Source organism: Trachemys scripta, chromosome 8 (assembly GCF_013100865.1).
Source record: "Trachemys scripta elegans isolate TJP31775 chromosome 8, CAS_Tse_1.0, whole genome shotgun sequence".
Classification (NCBI taxonomy): domain Eukaryota; kingdom Metazoa; phylum Chordata; order Testudines; family Emydidae; genus Trachemys; species Trachemys scripta.
This window is the reverse complement of record NC_048305.1, coordinates 82,051,531-82,067,860: the sequence shown is the minus strand read 5'-3', so window position 1 is coordinate 82,067,860 and position 16,330 is coordinate 82,051,531. Positions and strand designations below refer to the sequence as shown.

The 16,330-nt window shown below is 36.6% G+C and overlaps 1 protein-coding gene across 24 annotated transcripts in view; it reads left to right on the top strand.

Moving 5' to 3' along the window:
• Positions 1-16,330, top strand: part of ADGRL2 (adhesion G protein-coupled receptor L2) — a 194,649-nt gene that overhangs the window by 157,988 nt on the left and 20,331 nt on the right. For all 24 annotated transcript variants that reach the window (XM_034779316.1, XM_034779315.1, XM_034779311.1 and 21 more), the window contains 6 exons: positions 1,397-1,519; positions 1,828-2,033; positions 3,133-3,306; positions 4,614-4,823; positions 5,823-6,043; positions 7,366-7,432. In XM_034779316.1, coding sequence (XP_034635207.1) covers positions 1,397-1,519; positions 1,828-2,033; positions 3,133-3,306; positions 4,614-4,823; positions 5,823-6,043; positions 7,366-7,432 — 1,001 coding nt within the window. The remainder of the gene's footprint in view (positions 1-1,396; positions 1,520-1,827; positions 2,034-3,132; positions 3,307-4,613; positions 4,824-5,822; positions 6,044-7,365; positions 7,433-16,330) is intronic.

The following is a 16,330-nucleotide window of genomic DNA, read 5'->3' as shown; positions in this document are numbered from 1 at the left end:
CTTTTTTCCCCTTGAAAAACAGTAAGGACACATCTTTTGCAAATTAGCCTACATGCCACTTGTAAGGCAACAGCTTCCTTTAAAGTAGACTGTGTACCTAGGCCCCTGATCTTTCAAACACTGATGTACAAGTAGTTCTATTGAGTTCGATGGGACTACTTATACGTCAGTGCTCAGGAGAAGCTGCCTTCAAATTAAAATAATATATTGCTCATGTCACGGCTACTGATGTCAGTCAAGGCCTAACAGACCAGCTGTGCAAGCACAACTCCCATTAAACTAAATGGCATTCAGAAACAGAGCAACCTAAAATCTTAACTCCAGAAAGGCTTGCTGTGGACTACCTGTCCCCTCCATTCCCACAGTTCTCCCTCTCTCCCCTTTAAAGACATTCTGAGTGAAATACTGCCCCCCACCCCCATTGAACTCAGTGGGAAAAGTCTCCTTGACTTCAGTGACCCGTGATGTCACAATTTATACTTATATTGAACTCATTAATCAAATAAATAGTCTCCATGCAAAAACCACTGTAGATCTGTCATGTTCTTGTACATTCACTGTTTTGTTGGTTATTGGAAGCATTTGTGTTTGTCCTTCAGAATATGTAGGGTGGGAAATTTAAACCATTGTCAAATTTGATGTACAGGTGGGCGTAAATGCCAGGTTTTAACACTGAGACAAAGATATTTCCTGATAAGTGGGCTGTCCTGAACTGAGTAATTTTACCTATCAAAGAGCATCCAACCTTGTGAGGTAATTCTATAAAACCTTAGTTCTGCACTATACAAACCTGAGTTAAATGTAAAGAACTGATAGTAACAGTTAAATCGTTTTTAAAATACTTGTTTGGCAGAACATAAAATGTCTTCCAACAACTCTTTAACATACATGCAGAAAACCTATATTTTGGACTTTTCTAGACACAAATACAGATTCACATAACTATACTATTTAAACGCACCTAGCTATTTACAGTATTTTAGGATAGCCTTAGTATTGCATAATTGCTGTTAAAAACTGTAGACAGACACTAACAATTTATGCAGTAGAGACACTCTGGGCTTCAAAAATTAAGCATTTTTTCAACCTAAGATTTTACAACATTTTTAAAGTGATATCTTGTAAGCACACAATAAAACAAGGTTTGTTATCATGTTTTCACCACTGAAGTGCTGTTACTTTGGTAGTATGAACTAAGTTTGATTAAAGATTAAAGAAACTAAGTCCACATAGTTGAAACATGCCAGCATGCATCTGTCTTGAAGAGGCAAACAAGGACAGCAGAATAAGGAGTTTTCAGAAAGTTACCACCTGCCACATTGTAATCTGACCACAAAATATGTTTTCTACTTTTTTTTTCTCCCCTCCTCTGTTGGTTTGTGTTTGGTCCGACTAGTTCTGGAAGTTGCAGTGCTCAGTACAGAAGGCCAGGTGCAGGACTTGAAATTTCCTCAGGGCAGCGAAGGAGGCAATTTGATCCAACTTTCTGCAAACACTGTGAAACAGAACAGCAGGAATGGTAAGTTTGGGCACATAAACAATCTGACTCCTTTAATCTGTGTAAAATACACATTTAAAGCAATAGTAATTTAAATCTTGCATTTCTGAATATGTTAATACATTGACTTGCAGAAGTAAAAATAGCTGTTCAGTGGCTCTTTCTTGTATGGAGTGTGTGTAAGTCTCTTTGGTTGGAATCCAAATCCTGCATAATGCATTCATCTTTGCTGATGTTTTATTTTGCATTTAGACAATAGATTATTCAGTACACATTGTACTCTTCACCTACAATTCCATGACATTATAATGGGAGTTTTCCTTTAATAGGATTAGCAAAATTGGTTTTCATCATTTACAAAAGTTTGGGACGGTTCCTCAGTACCGAAAACGCGACCATAAAGCTGGGTAGTGACTTCGTTGGTCGGAACAGTACCATTGCAGTGAACTCCCACGTCATTGCAGCCTCCATCAACAAGGAGTCCAGCCGTGTGTACCTGACTGATCCTGTGCTTTTTACCCTGGAACACACTGATGTGAGTTATGCTAATGAATTAATAGGAAGAACATAAAATCAGCAAGAGAGAAGAGCAAAGCAGAAAAAAACACCTTCCTTCCATTTGAATTTTAAATGTTGGACTAGGTCAGAGACACAAGTTTATTTAAGTCTATGAACATAAAATTAAATGAGCCTGGTTCAGTGATTATTAGAACTTAAGTGTATTCTTAATGAAAGCTAATTCAGTAATCAACATGAAAATGTAAATGACTCTAATTTGTTTCTAAGTGAAAATTAACTCTTACCTTAGCAGCAGGATAGAAAAATATCAACTGCTATGACTCTGCCTGTTTAATGTAGCAAAATTAAATGACACTTGGAGTACTTACTTTAATTCCGGGCCAGCTTTGAGAAACCTTTACAAATTGTTCAAGTAGATTTATGCAACAGAGAACAGAGTGTAGTTTCTACAGTGTCCGATGCCTCAAAGTTTGCTGCCCATCTTCCTCGTGACTGCTAAATCCATATGTTTCTTTTCACTACGCTCTTTCACTCTGCTGTTTGAGTTGGGTTCTTCCTGTTCCCATGCCAAGAGAGTGGGTATAGTAAACTATCAGGACTGGCTCAGAAAAATATGTGTGGGTTTTCCTCTTTTTTATCTACTTCAGCAGGTTCTCCTTGAAGTAGGCCTTGAGGAGCTAACCCTTTCCCGGTGCCTCTTATGTGCAACTTTGGTTTGCTCAAAAATGAGAATAGAAAAGGGACAGTATTTTTAAATGGTCAGTTACAGGTGAAATCCTACAGAATAAATTCAGTTTTAATTTCGCAGAAAGAAAAAAAAGACTACAATGCACCATTAGTGCATAAAATAGTAAGATGGAAATTGTAATTGTTTAAAATTGGGTCTACAGTAATTGAGATTACACATTAGAGTGTTTCGGACTATAAAGTCCCTTTTAAACTAGATGTCTGCCTTGTACAACATAGTCCACAACTTTGCTGATGAAAAACTTTATAGTCCGAAACATGCAAAGTTTAATCTAAATTACCTTTTACATATATTGAACAACTGTTATTGCCATTTTAGAGTGTAAAATCCTAATTTTATTTTATCCTTTTATCCTTTTATCCCGCAGCCTGACAATTATTTCAATGCAAATTGCTCCTTCTGGAACTACTCAGAGAGGACTATGATGGGATACTGGTCCACTCAGGGGTGCAAGCTGATTGACACAAATAAAACTCATACATCTTGTGCTTGCAGCCACCTAACCAACTTTGCAATCCTTATGGCCCATAGGGAAATTGTGGTAAGTAATGATGCTTCTAGTCAGTATAGAGCAAACCTTTGAAGGTTTGGCTTTAATATGTAGAAGAAAGCAGAAGTTCAGATGCTTATCCAAATCTTAAACATATCTCTGAGCATTTCCAACTTTCATGCATCACTTCCAAGAGCAGCTTCCTCTCCATATGACCTTTCTCCCTCTTCCATAGAACTGATCACAAGGTGAGGGGAACATTATATTTTTTTAATTGTTTCTGATTTTTGTCACAATCTTGTTTTTGTTGAAATTTTCTGACCAGATGTGCTTTCCCATAACTGGACAGGTTTCAGGTCCCTCCATTCAACTTCTAGCCCCATGCCTTTAACAAATTCCCAGATACAGCTGGATATGAATTGTGGGGAAGTTTGTGTATTCTATGCCCTCCCTTAAACACAAGCTGCTATACTAACGATGAGGTCCAGCAGCCTCTTTACTGGGTTCTTCAAACTTCCCTGCACTACAGAGCTTTGCCATCTAGCTGCATACCACGCTGCCTATGAGATCTCTTAAAGTCCCAGAGCATGTGACATTTGAATGGTTCTGGGATTTTGCCTGGACATTGTGCACTTTGGAGAGCGGCTAAATAGGGAAGCCCAAGAGTGCCTGCAAATATAAACGTAGCAGCAGCATAGCCCAGCAAAGAAGCTGCCAGAGAGTTGCTGAGCCATACAACCAATATAAGAAACAAAACGAAGGAGAATGACAGGATTGACCCTGTGGCCAATGAAAGTGAGGACAATCTTCTGAACCAGTCTTTACCTGAACATGAGGTTTGAGTTTGTGTTGTAAGCTGAAGGGTCAGATGAGTTACTCTGTTTTTTTTTTTTTTTTTGGTTCTAATTGATTTCTTCATGATGAATGTTCACATATTTCTTCCACTCAGATTTTTTGGACATAGAGTTGTAGGTTTGTAGGAAAGAACCAAGATTTTCTCTTATAGACTATTATAAGAATTTTCTTTTGTATCTGCACATGTGTACAGCAATACATTCATGGTACAAGTCTCTTCCACAGAATTTTCTTCAAGCTTACAGATCACCATGAAAAAAGTAAAAATATTATCTCGTCTATTTCAAATTTCTATCTCTCTGTACTCAGAGCTGCCTTTCTTGCACCCACACTAATCTTGAACAGCAGATAAACCTGACATCAGATTGATAAAATACTCAGCACGTTTCTTCTGTCATCTATAAAATTCATCAGGAATTTTCTAGCTGCTACCTGTTTAAATGATCTTCTGTTTGTACTGATAAGTGGCCATATTAATTTTCTCCATTCTTGATTATTTTCAGTACAAAGATGGAGTGCATGAGCTACTCCTTACTGTCATCACCTGGGTGGGAATTGTCATCTCCCTTGTATGCCTGGCCATCTGCATCTTCACATTCTGTTTCTTCCGTGGCCTACAAAGTGATCGTAATACTATTCACAAGAATCTTTGTATCAACCTATTCATTGCAGAGTTCATTTTCCTAATAGGCATCGATAAAACAGAATACAAAGTAAGTCTGTGTGCATATTGATCTTGTTCTCTGAAAATGACTGTTTGAAATGGATGTGAATTTAAATATGACACCACTGCCAAGCTTTCAAGTTTCTGTATGTAACTGACACAGCAAGGCTGGGATAAAAGGCGTTACAAAAGATTAAGATGGACATGTTCACAAATAATATTTGCAGGCATCAAAAATACCATTATAGCTTCTATTTCCCTCTTAAAGGGAAATAGTGTTTTTCCATTAAGAAGCATATGTTAATAAAGATAGGTGATTTAAAGGGTACTTGTCAAAGTGGTGCTGAAATTAAATGTTGATGTACCAGAAACGTGAACTTTTTACACTGAAGACCTCTGAGTGTCTGATGCAACTTTTTGAAGCTTTGGTAAAATTCATCCCATCATTCAGAGCTGAGAGAGTGGATTAGAATTTAATAATTTGGTAGAATTTCATCCAGCATTCAGCTAGACAGCAGTGAATCTAAATTGGCTACTGATACAACAGCAGAACTTCCTAAAATAGTAAAAGCAAAGTTATTTTATATTAAAGCAGATAGAAAATTCGGATGGCTGCATAAGAATTTTAAACAGAAGATATAAATAATACATGGAGAACCAACTGTTCTTTATTTATCTTCATGTACCAAATCATCTACAATGTAAGTCTTGCAGTAGTGTTAACATCCCAGTCCTAAAATTAAGGAATTGTTTTTAATGCTTCCACTACAGTAAGGAATATTAATAAGTTATTTCCATACTTAACGTACATAGTGCAATTGAGTATACTTTCTGCAGCTACTGTAGACATGATACATTACTAACATTTCTGAATATCTAGCGTAGGTTTTTGGCTAGTGAAAACTACTCTGGACTTGTGAAGTGTCTTTGGTAGAAATATTCAGTTACTACCTTCATAACAAAATTGTATGCTGTTTCATTTGCAGTGTATCGAATTAGCTAGGAAGGTTTTGGCAGTTTGTATTTTCATGTTTCTCTTTCTTTGCAGATTGCATGTCCGATATTTGCAGGCCTCTTACACTTTTTCTTCCTGGCAGCATTTGCCTGGATGTGCCTAGAAGGAGTGCAGCTCTATCTCATGTTAGTAGAAGTATTTGAAAGTGAATATTCTAGGAAGAAGTACTACTATGTTGCTGGCTACCTCTTCCCTGCCACAGTAGTTGGTGTCTCAGCAGCTATTGACTATAAGAGCTATGGAACAGAGAAAGCGTAAGTAATTGCAAGTGACCTGAGTGTTTTTCAAGTGAATAATTTTTTTAAAGCCTGTTAGCTGTCAGAGGGTCCCTGACAGACTAAAATAGCATTTGAAAGCTTTATTGGTAAGAGAATGGCAATGCCATGCACAAATTACAATCAAGTCTTTTGTAATTGTCTAGGTTCAGAGGATTTGTACTCTGGAGAGGCAGATTCTAAATTATAGTCTTTCTTTTAACACAAAAGATTGACCTAAAACAAATTGAAAAAGTAAATAACTTTTTGGCCTCAAATGGATATTAAGTAAAAATTCTTCCGAACTTAATGTGTCTGACAGGCTTAACCACCCAGTTTTAAGCTAATGCTTCATTAGATCTCTTTGTTTGGTTGGCCCTCTGGCTAGCTCTCATTTTGAATTATGACAGTACAATATTCCAACCTATATATTTCACTTTGATAATATTTTATCAGAAGGGTAAAGCAGGATTAAAATTACCCATTGCCTTTTATTTATAAAAATACAGATATTTATAGAAAGTGACAGAAGGTAGACATAGAATGTTTCTGAGGATTTGAGTTGCTGGAGGCATGAATTTGCCTCCCAATGGTGTTTTACTTTGTCCTTTGATGAAATTAGTTACAGTATGAGAAGATATTGTTGACTTCTAGAAAGCTGCTTGATTTTGTTACTGATGAAAGACAAATAAAAGAGATTCAGCAGGGTGCTGGGCTATATAAAAATGAACCACTAAGTGAAGTCACCCGATAAGTTTATGCATCATTTACTTTAATATCATATGTGTTTTTTCTTACTATTCAACTCCCAGATGGGGTATTTTATTTATATCATACTGTTTTGTAGCAAAACATGACATCTGAACGTTTTTTTATCTTGCATTCTTCAGGGATCAGCACTTTGCTTATGATATAAAGTTAAAGGCAAAGTTTGAAGATTACATAGAAAACCTATGAAACTAAAGCATTTACTGATGTCAGGTTTCATCAGTCCATAGCAAAAACTTTGACTGAACCTAAAAAGAGAGCAAGAGAGAGGTCGTTTTTTTTGTTTGTTTTTTTGTTTTTAAATTAGTTTTGGTATGTAAGGAGAAAACCAGAGCAGATGATCAACAATCTTGTTCAAGAGAACCCAGGAAAACAGCCCTAGCTAAGGGGGGAATGGCCATGATTGAGATGGTACTATTCACTGTTGTTGGCTCATTGTGTATTCACATTGAAACACCTGTTCAAGGATTATTTAAGATGGGTTTTGCACTTCACATTTTTACAATTCAGGAACCAATGTAATCATTTAACTTTCATTGCCTTTTTCATCACAGTTGCTGGCTCCACGTAGATAACTATTTTATCTGGAGTTTCATTGGGCCTGTTACCTTCATTATTCTGGTAAGAGTGCTTTCCTTCTCCCTCCGACCCCCCCACCTCCCCTTTCCTTCCCCTTTTTGCTCATTTTACAAGAGCAACAGCGTCGTGAAGGTTGAGTAACATCAGTCATTACAAATCCTACTCTCAGAGTTTTGTATGAAAATAATTAAGGCAAATTTATAATGGGAACAAGGGACTGTAAAGAATGTTTAAAATATAGTTCTGACCAAATTATTAATGTTCAGAACTCATTTGGTGCTTCTTCACTTCTTCTTTTGTCCTTATTATTTTAATACTGAAGGTCATATTGATATGGCAGTCATATGACAGATCAATATAGTACTAAATACAGATTACAAAAGGGCCATTATTACTACTACCATGTATTGAGTTGGTTTTGTACACGTTCAAAAATTGTAACTAAGTATTTATCCAACAGACTGGAATGACTCAAACAGAAGTTCCAATCCTCTGGGTAAATAATTCAATCTAATAATTCTGCATACATATGCTATATGTGTGTATATATTTGTAAGTGTTTTTCCCCATATGCATATCTATGTTATCTGTACTATGTATAAAACACTCACATGTTTTTTATATAAATAATAATCAGTGTATTGTGAACCCAATAGAAAATCCATGCGAGTCATTCCAGTGGGTGGAAATATTTTAATTGTATATATAATTTTTTTTATATATAAAAAATGTAGTGGTTAACTCATTCATTATCCATTCCTAGAACCATTCCAGTCTTTACAATAAATAGAACATGGTTATATATTCAGCCAGGGGAAGATCTGCTGCAGTTAATGCAAACTGGTGGAAATACAGGTGTAAGAATTTGGAAGAAAAGGATGTTCAAAATGAATTTACAACTCAACTTTATGGTTGTTGTGTCAGAGCTCTGAAAGGTCCAGCTGTGCTTGAGTGTGCACTGATATTCTGTAGGTACATAAGAGAGAGTTCATAACTTTGAAATTTTGGAACAGTGAAGTGGGTTTTATTAGTGTTTTTAGAAACCTACGGCAGTAAAATACCATATCCTGTGCATTTATATAATGCCATGGTTGTGACAAAAACTGACAAAAGCCAAGAAATTAAAATTTCTGACACTCCCTTCACTAATTCGAGCTTTGTAGTCTTGTCATATTTTTTTCAGCCTCAAGGATAGTTTGTCAGCCTTAATTTTTAAATTCCTGCCTTTTATTGATTTATACAGTGAATTATTTAAGCACATTTTTTTTTAATCTTATGATTTACACTGACCCAGAATGTGAAAGACAATTGGTGCATTTTGAATCTACGAATTACAGTGAAAAGATGTGCAAGACCATCCAAGATAGGTAGGCTTGGAAGGATTTGATTTTTATCAAATGTTGGTAAAAGTCAATTTCACTGTACACACAGACCAACCCCAAAAATATTTCCATTGATGATAATCAAAATTTGTAGCTAGTCAAAGTAATAAAAATCTCCTTGAGAACTGAGTTTGATTTATGGATATTCACTTTGTATATTTTGACACATAATGTTGACAATCTGCGTTTTAACATTTATTAAGCCTTAACTTCTTGAATTTCAATGCCTACTGTCATTAAATAATTGTCTGACCCACTCCGTAACTTACCATACCTGTAAACATTTAAATAGGTAAAAATAGAAAAAACTGCTTAAAATAAACATCGATATTGGTGTCAAAATTATATTTTTAAAAAATTTAATTCTGCCAAGCCTATTGATAGGTGATTTATCCTGTCTTAAGATATCATGCTGAAGTATTTCCAGATGTATGTATCTCCAGATGTACTCTTTGTTTATTAGAAGGCCACCTCGGTTAAACAATGGAGTTTTTTCAACCCATGGAGTGTGGACACTTAAGAAAGGACAGGTGCACAATGTGCAAATAGATGCTTCATTTTAAAGATACAGTCACAATGCTGTAAGGATCTGTTATGTAAAATTTCCTTTTATTTTTTCAAATGGCAAATTGTATGTATGGAGAGAGAGAGAGACAGAAAGATAATAGTCTCCTGGAGGTATGAAGAATGTGGTCAAGCAACTAGGAATGTAGTACAAAGTTTAGTCTATTTAAGCAAGTTTAAAGAAAAGAAAATCCCTCCCACTTTGGAATTTGATTCAGTACTAAGTCTTCAACTATATTTAAACGGAATTTTTAGTACAGTAGGTCATACTCTTCCAATATGAGAAGTTGTATACATGATTGCTGTGGTCATTTAAAGAAAACTGTTCTAAGTCTGATGTCATACAGTTCAGCTAGTCAGTGCTTTAGGGTTTGGTTATAACCAGTGTTTTTTGTTTGTTTTTGTTTAACTTATTACTGTAAGCACTATCTAGATCACTTCTCTCTGTTTTATATAATATTTCACTTGAGGGGACTAGAAGGGGACTTTGCTGAGGGCATTTATATTTCCTCATAATCAGGTCAGAGTGAGAACAGAGGTGAAGGACATTTAAATTATATTGACCATGTACAGTCAGAGTCCACTGTTATTTATTGGCCATGATATTATTATCCTCCAGCAAATCATTTAGACTGAGTGGCTAAAGGCCTTTGGGAGCAGTATTCCCAACTTCACAAATATGAAACAGCAGGTAGCAATCACAACATAGTTCCTGGGAGTAATTCTTCTCCTGCAATTGCTTTGCCCTCTAATCGTCCAACTGAGAGAGAGAGAGAAAAAGAGAGGCAGATGAGTAATGGCTGAAAAATAATCTCATGTGTAACGTAACCAGAGAAGAGCCATGTTTGTAGAGTAGGGTATTCATTATCAATGGTATGAAAGAGCTTAATATTTGTAATCTTTTCAACATCTGTTACTGGTTTAAATTCTCTCTTATGATATTTATTAATGAAATAATATGCATATTCTGAGACAATATTGTTTGCTGCTTTAATTTACAAGGTTTTCTCTGTGGTTAAATCTATCCTTCCAATTGCATTAAAATCTATACACAACAACGTGGGGGTCTGTGAGGGAAAACTGCCTTCTGAGGAAGACATAAAACTTTCAACTTCAGTATTTCCATAGACTGTCATGCCTATGGGCACCAGGGTCATTATATCTATGAGAAAAGAGCATGTAAGTAATGAGCGATGGGAAACCATTAGTATGCCTGAAATGGTTTAATGAAGGCTTGGATCATGACACATCAGGAGCTGTTCTCATCATTTGGACAGTTCCATCTGCATCTTTAATAATTAATTCAGTTCAGTAAGAGTTCAGCTTGCACACTCATTTAGAAGCCTTCTTCAGAGAACACCTCTTTGGCTGCCAGTCCCTGAGAGAAATAGGCTTCTGCATGGCTAAGAGCAAAGATCTGGAGATACACAAACAGTTTTAGAGCTGCATTTGCCAGGTAACAAAAGCTCCAGGGAGGACAAAAAGGGTCAGAACATGTGCAGTTCAGCTAGGTTACTTCAGAGTGGTGTTTCTGTTCTTCTGTCTTATCATATCCATGTCAGCACTGCAGGCTGTGTGGAATGAATTTTAAGCTGCTAAGCTCAGGCAGGCAGGATTCAATTGAGCAGGTTGATGGCTATAAAACAAACAGTGTGCTCCCATAATCTGTGGTCAGAAAAGCCCGAATATTTTGACTTCTATTTAGCTCCATGTTCATTCAGACCATGAAGATGGATGAAGTTGGTTAGACTCTTGCTCAGCCAGGACTACTGGGGTATGAGCATCACAGATGGAACTAATAAATTCGCCTGGTAAAGGTTATTTAAACAAAGGTTCCGCAGATGTTCTATTTAATCAATACAGGAAAAATGTGTGGTCGTTTTACTCATACTGAAATACGTTATTTCACTAATATGTCTGTATGTGTATAGAGAGATATATATGTGTATATATATATATATACACACACACACAAACACAAATCCACATTATATGTATATAAATATATATTGTAGATATATGTTTTTATATGTACACACATGATAAATGTGGCACTGAAAGACGTGATAAATTGTATTTGTCATGTTCCTGACTTTCATTCTGCCACTTATCTATCTTCTTTAGCACTCCTTCTAGTCTTTCAGACCTCTCTGCAGCTTATAACAATTTTTTTTTTTTAAATCAACTTGAGACAAAACTATTTCCCTCAAAATTACACTGGTCTGATGTGCAGGACAGACAGTATTCAGTCCGGCATCATTGTAAGGTCCAGTGTCTTCTGATTTTGCAGGGTTAGAAACAAGACTTCTTTGTACTGGTAACGAGAGAATACCCAGCTTTCCATAGATTATTGAGCTTGCTCTGTAAAGTCCTCAGATATTAGATTTTAGAATGGTGACATTTTTATAGATAGAGATTTTTTAAAAAATGTTTGTGATAATTTTCTTCCTTGCTCTTGTATATCAAATCAAATCAGTATCTTAGATGTCTGTATATGAATGCAAGAAGTATGAGAATAAGCTGGAAGAACTCGAAATGCTAGTAAATAAACACAACTATGACATGGTTGGTATCATGAGACCTGGTGAGATAATACACATGACTGGAATATTGGTATAGAAGGGTACAGCTTGCTCAGGAAGGACCGGCAGGGAAAAGAGGGAGGAGGTGTTGCCTAATATATTAAAAATGTATACACTTGGACTGAGATTGAAATGGAAATATGAGACAGACTTGTTGAAAGTCTCTGGGTAAGGATAAAAGGGGTAAAAAACAAAGGTGATGTCATGGTAGGGGTCTACTGCAGACCACCTAACCAGGAAAAAGAGGTGGATGAGGATTTTTTTTAAAACAGCTAACAAAATCATCCAAAGCACAGGACTTGGTGGTGATGGGGAACTTCAACTACCCAGACATCTGTTGGGAAAATAACACAGCAGGGCACAGATTATCCAGTAAGTTCTTGGAATGTATTGGAGACAGTTTTTTATTTCAGAAGGCGGAGATAGCTACCAGGGGAGAGGCTGTTCTAGATTTGATTTTGACAAATAGGGAGGAACTGGTTGAGCATTTGAAAATGGGAGGCAGCTTGGGTGAAAGTGATCTTGAAATGATAGAATTCATGATTCTAAGGAATAGTAGGAGGGAGAACAGCAAAATAAAGACAATGGATTTCAAGAAGGCAGACTAGCAACTCAGGGAGTTGGTAAGTAAGATCCCATGGGAAGCAAGTCTAAAAACAATAGAAGACAGTTGGCAGTTTTTCAAAGAGACATTATTAAGGGCAAAGAGCAAACTATCCCACTGCGTAGGAAAGATAGGAAGTATGGCAAGAGACCACCCTGGCTTAACCAGGAGATCTTCAATGATCTAAAAATCAAAAAAGAGTCCTACAAAAAGTGGAAACTAGATCAAATTACAAAAGATGAATATAAGCAAATAACACAAGTATGTAGGGACAAAATTAGAAAGGCCAAGGCACAAAACAAGATCAGTTTAGCTAGAGACATAAAGGGTAACAAGAAAACATTCTACAGATACATTAGAAGCAAGAGGAAGACCAAGGATAGGGTAGGCCCATTACTCAATAAAGGGGGGAGGGAATGATAACAGAAAATGTGGAATGGCAGAGGTGCTTAATGACTTCTTTGTTTCAGTTTTCACCAAGTAGATTGGTGGTGATTGGACGTCTAACCGTGAATGCCAGTGAAAATGAGGTAGGATCAGAATAGGCTAAAATAGGGAAAGAACAAGTTAAAAATTACTTGGTCAAATTAGATGTCTTCAAGTCACCAGGGCCTGATGAAATACATCCTAGAATACTCAAGAAGCTGACTTAATATCTAAGCCATTAGCAATTATCTTTGAGAAGTCATGGAAGATGGGAGAGATTCCAGAAGACTGGAAAAGGGCAGATACAGTGCCCATCTATAAAAAGGGAAATAAGGACAACACAGAGAATTACAGACTAGTCAGCTTAACTTCTGTACCTGGAAAGATAATGGAGCAAATAATTAAGCAATCAGTTTGCAAACATCTAGAAGATAATAAGGTGATAAGTAACAGCATGGATTTATCAAAAACAAATCGTGTCAAACCAACCTGATAGCTTTCTTTGACAGGGTAACAAGCCTTGTGGATGGGGGGAAGTGGTAGACGTGGTACATCTTGATTTTAGGAAAGTTTTAAATACTGTCCCGCATGACCTTCTCATAAATAAACTAGGGAAATGCAACCTATAGGGAGCTACTATAAGGTGGGTACATAATTGGTTGGAAAACCGTTCCCAGAGAGTAGTTATCAGTGGTTCACAGTCATGCTGGAAGGGGATCCCGCAGGGATCAGTTCTGGGTCCGGTTCTGTTCAATATCTTCATCAGTGATTTAGATAATGGCATACATAGTACACTTATAAAGTTTGCAGACAATACCAAGCTGGAAGGGGTTGCAAGTGCTCTGGAGGATAGGATTAAAATTCAAAATGATCTGGACAAACTGGAGAAATGGTCTGAAGTAAATAGGATGAAATTCAACAAGAACAAATGCAAAGTACTCCACTTAGGAAGGAACAATCAGTTGCACACATACAAAATGGGAATGACTGCCTAGGAAAGAGTACTGCGGAAAGGGATCTGGGGGTCATAGTGGACCACAAACTAAATATGAGTCAACTATGTAACGCTGTTGCAAAAAAAGCTAACATTCTGGGATGCATTAGCAGGAGTATTGTAAGCAAGACGCAGGAAGTAATTCTTCTGCTCTAGTTTGCTCTGATTAGGCCTCAATTGTAGTATTGTGTCCAGTTCTGGGGACCACATTTCAGAAAAGATTTGGACAAATTGGAGGGAGTGCAGAGAAGAAGAACAAAAATGATTAAAGATCTAAAAAACATGATCTATGAGGGAAGATGGAAAAAATTGGGTTTGTTTAGTCTGGAAAAGAGAAGACTGAGAGGGGACATGATAAAAGTTTTCAAGCATGTAAAAAGTAGTTACAAGGACGAGGAAGAAAAAATACTTTTCTTACCTCTGAGGAGAGAACAAGAAGCAATGAGCTTAAATTGCAGCAAGGGAGCTTTAGGTTGGACATGAGGAAAAGCTTCCTAACTGTCAGGGTCGTTAGCACTGGAATAAATTGCCTAGGGAGGTTGTGGAATCTCCATTATTGAAGATTTTTAAGAGCAGGTTAGACAAACACCTGTCAGGAATGGTCTAGATAATTAATCCTGCCACGAGTGCAGGGGACTGGAATTAACCTTGCAACGTTTCTTCCTAACACCTATCTGTGCTATGTAGTGATTTTACATTATAATTCTCTCAAATTTATCTGTGGACTTTCTCATTATTCATGTAAAGCAGAATTTTCAAACCTTGTTGGCTAGTTAGACTCCTAAATTCATATTTAGACACTTAAAAAGAACTGGCCTGATTTTCAGAGGTGCTGACCCACCCCAGCTCCCAGAGTTAGCCCAATGCTGTCTGTTTTTGAGAATCATCCTATGTATGTATAGGTAATACAGCTAGAGGTGAGCTAAGGAGGTGGTATTTAGATGTAGACTTTGGGTTAGAATTGATATTTGAGGCCAAATCAGTATTAGGGTTTGGATTCTGATTTTAGGAATCCAAAATCCCATAAGACTTTGCCTAAAATGGTGGAAGCCTTCCGAATTCAGCAGCTCCGCTAATCACAAGAAGATGCAAAATTTTGGTGACATCAAATGAACTTTCACTTAATGTGAAGCTGTGCTAGATCCTGAGGGCCTGTACTGTTGTTCAGCAAGACTCTTTGAAACTATTATCACATATTGCCTGTGCATTTGAGTTCTTTGAAGTCCACCCAAGATGAAGGCCTCTCCTTAGTTTGGCTTGCAGCACCACATCTACCAACTGGATTTGGATCTCATTAAAGGATAATTTTTTTTTAATCTATTTGACAGCAGATATGTATTAACTGATAACTTACTGGTATTTACTGGAGAATGTCAAACTCTAAAAGATGAAACCACTAACTCAAGAATTTGGGTGTCCCATATTTTCTATGGAGGAAGAGGAGAATAGATATAGATCAGTTGAAGGTTAGATTGATTTAGAACGATAAAAGAATAAATAGATGGACTTGGGTCAATGTTTGATTTTCTTGAGACAGGTGGAAAATTCGGTGTAATGTAATGCTGCAGTTTTGAAAGCAAAAAGCATCATGTCCATTGGTTGAATTGTCATAGGCTAGAGAGAAGCCCATTTTTTTCAGAAGTGCAAACACAAAACTCACCCTGTAATTTGATAGGCCTCTGTGGATTTTATGCATTGGAATGTGATTTATTTTTAAATTTTCTATTGATATTAAGAAATTCAGTATTTAGGATGACTGACTCTTTTTAAAACAACAGCTTCAAATGCATTGAGTCATCTGGATAACAGCTGATACAGATTAGTGGAAAAGAAGCAAAATATCTGGTTCATTCTCTCTCGTGCATGCACCCACACCTCCCTCAATAGGAGGGGAGTTAAAGCCATTTACTCTAAAAGTAATTATTTTCCATCATGTTCCCCTGTCCTTTCTGCTTGGTGTATTATGTAATAAAATGAATACACCCAGAACAGCAAATTATTTAAAAGAACTGAACCCCTTTTTTCATGATAGAAGGTGAGTAAGATAAAAGGGGATGTGTCTTTCCCCAAGGTTAGCTCTATGCCACTTACAGTTTTTGCACAGATAGAATAATTTTCTGATAGTTACAGAGTGCATATACAGAGCCAATGTTTTTTAATCCTTTTTCAGATGGTGAACTAGTGTTCTTTTGTTGCTGATGTTTCAAATTATATCATTTTTCACAGAGATGTGGAGAACAAGTATCATATGGTCTGTTGTCATAGTTACTTTGTCTTGAAGTACAGTACTTTAATGCTTTTTATTTTTAAGGTTCTTTTTCATCTACCATGGTACAACGATATCATCTTCAGTAAAATACTGGACTACTTTTCAGTTCTATTTTCTAA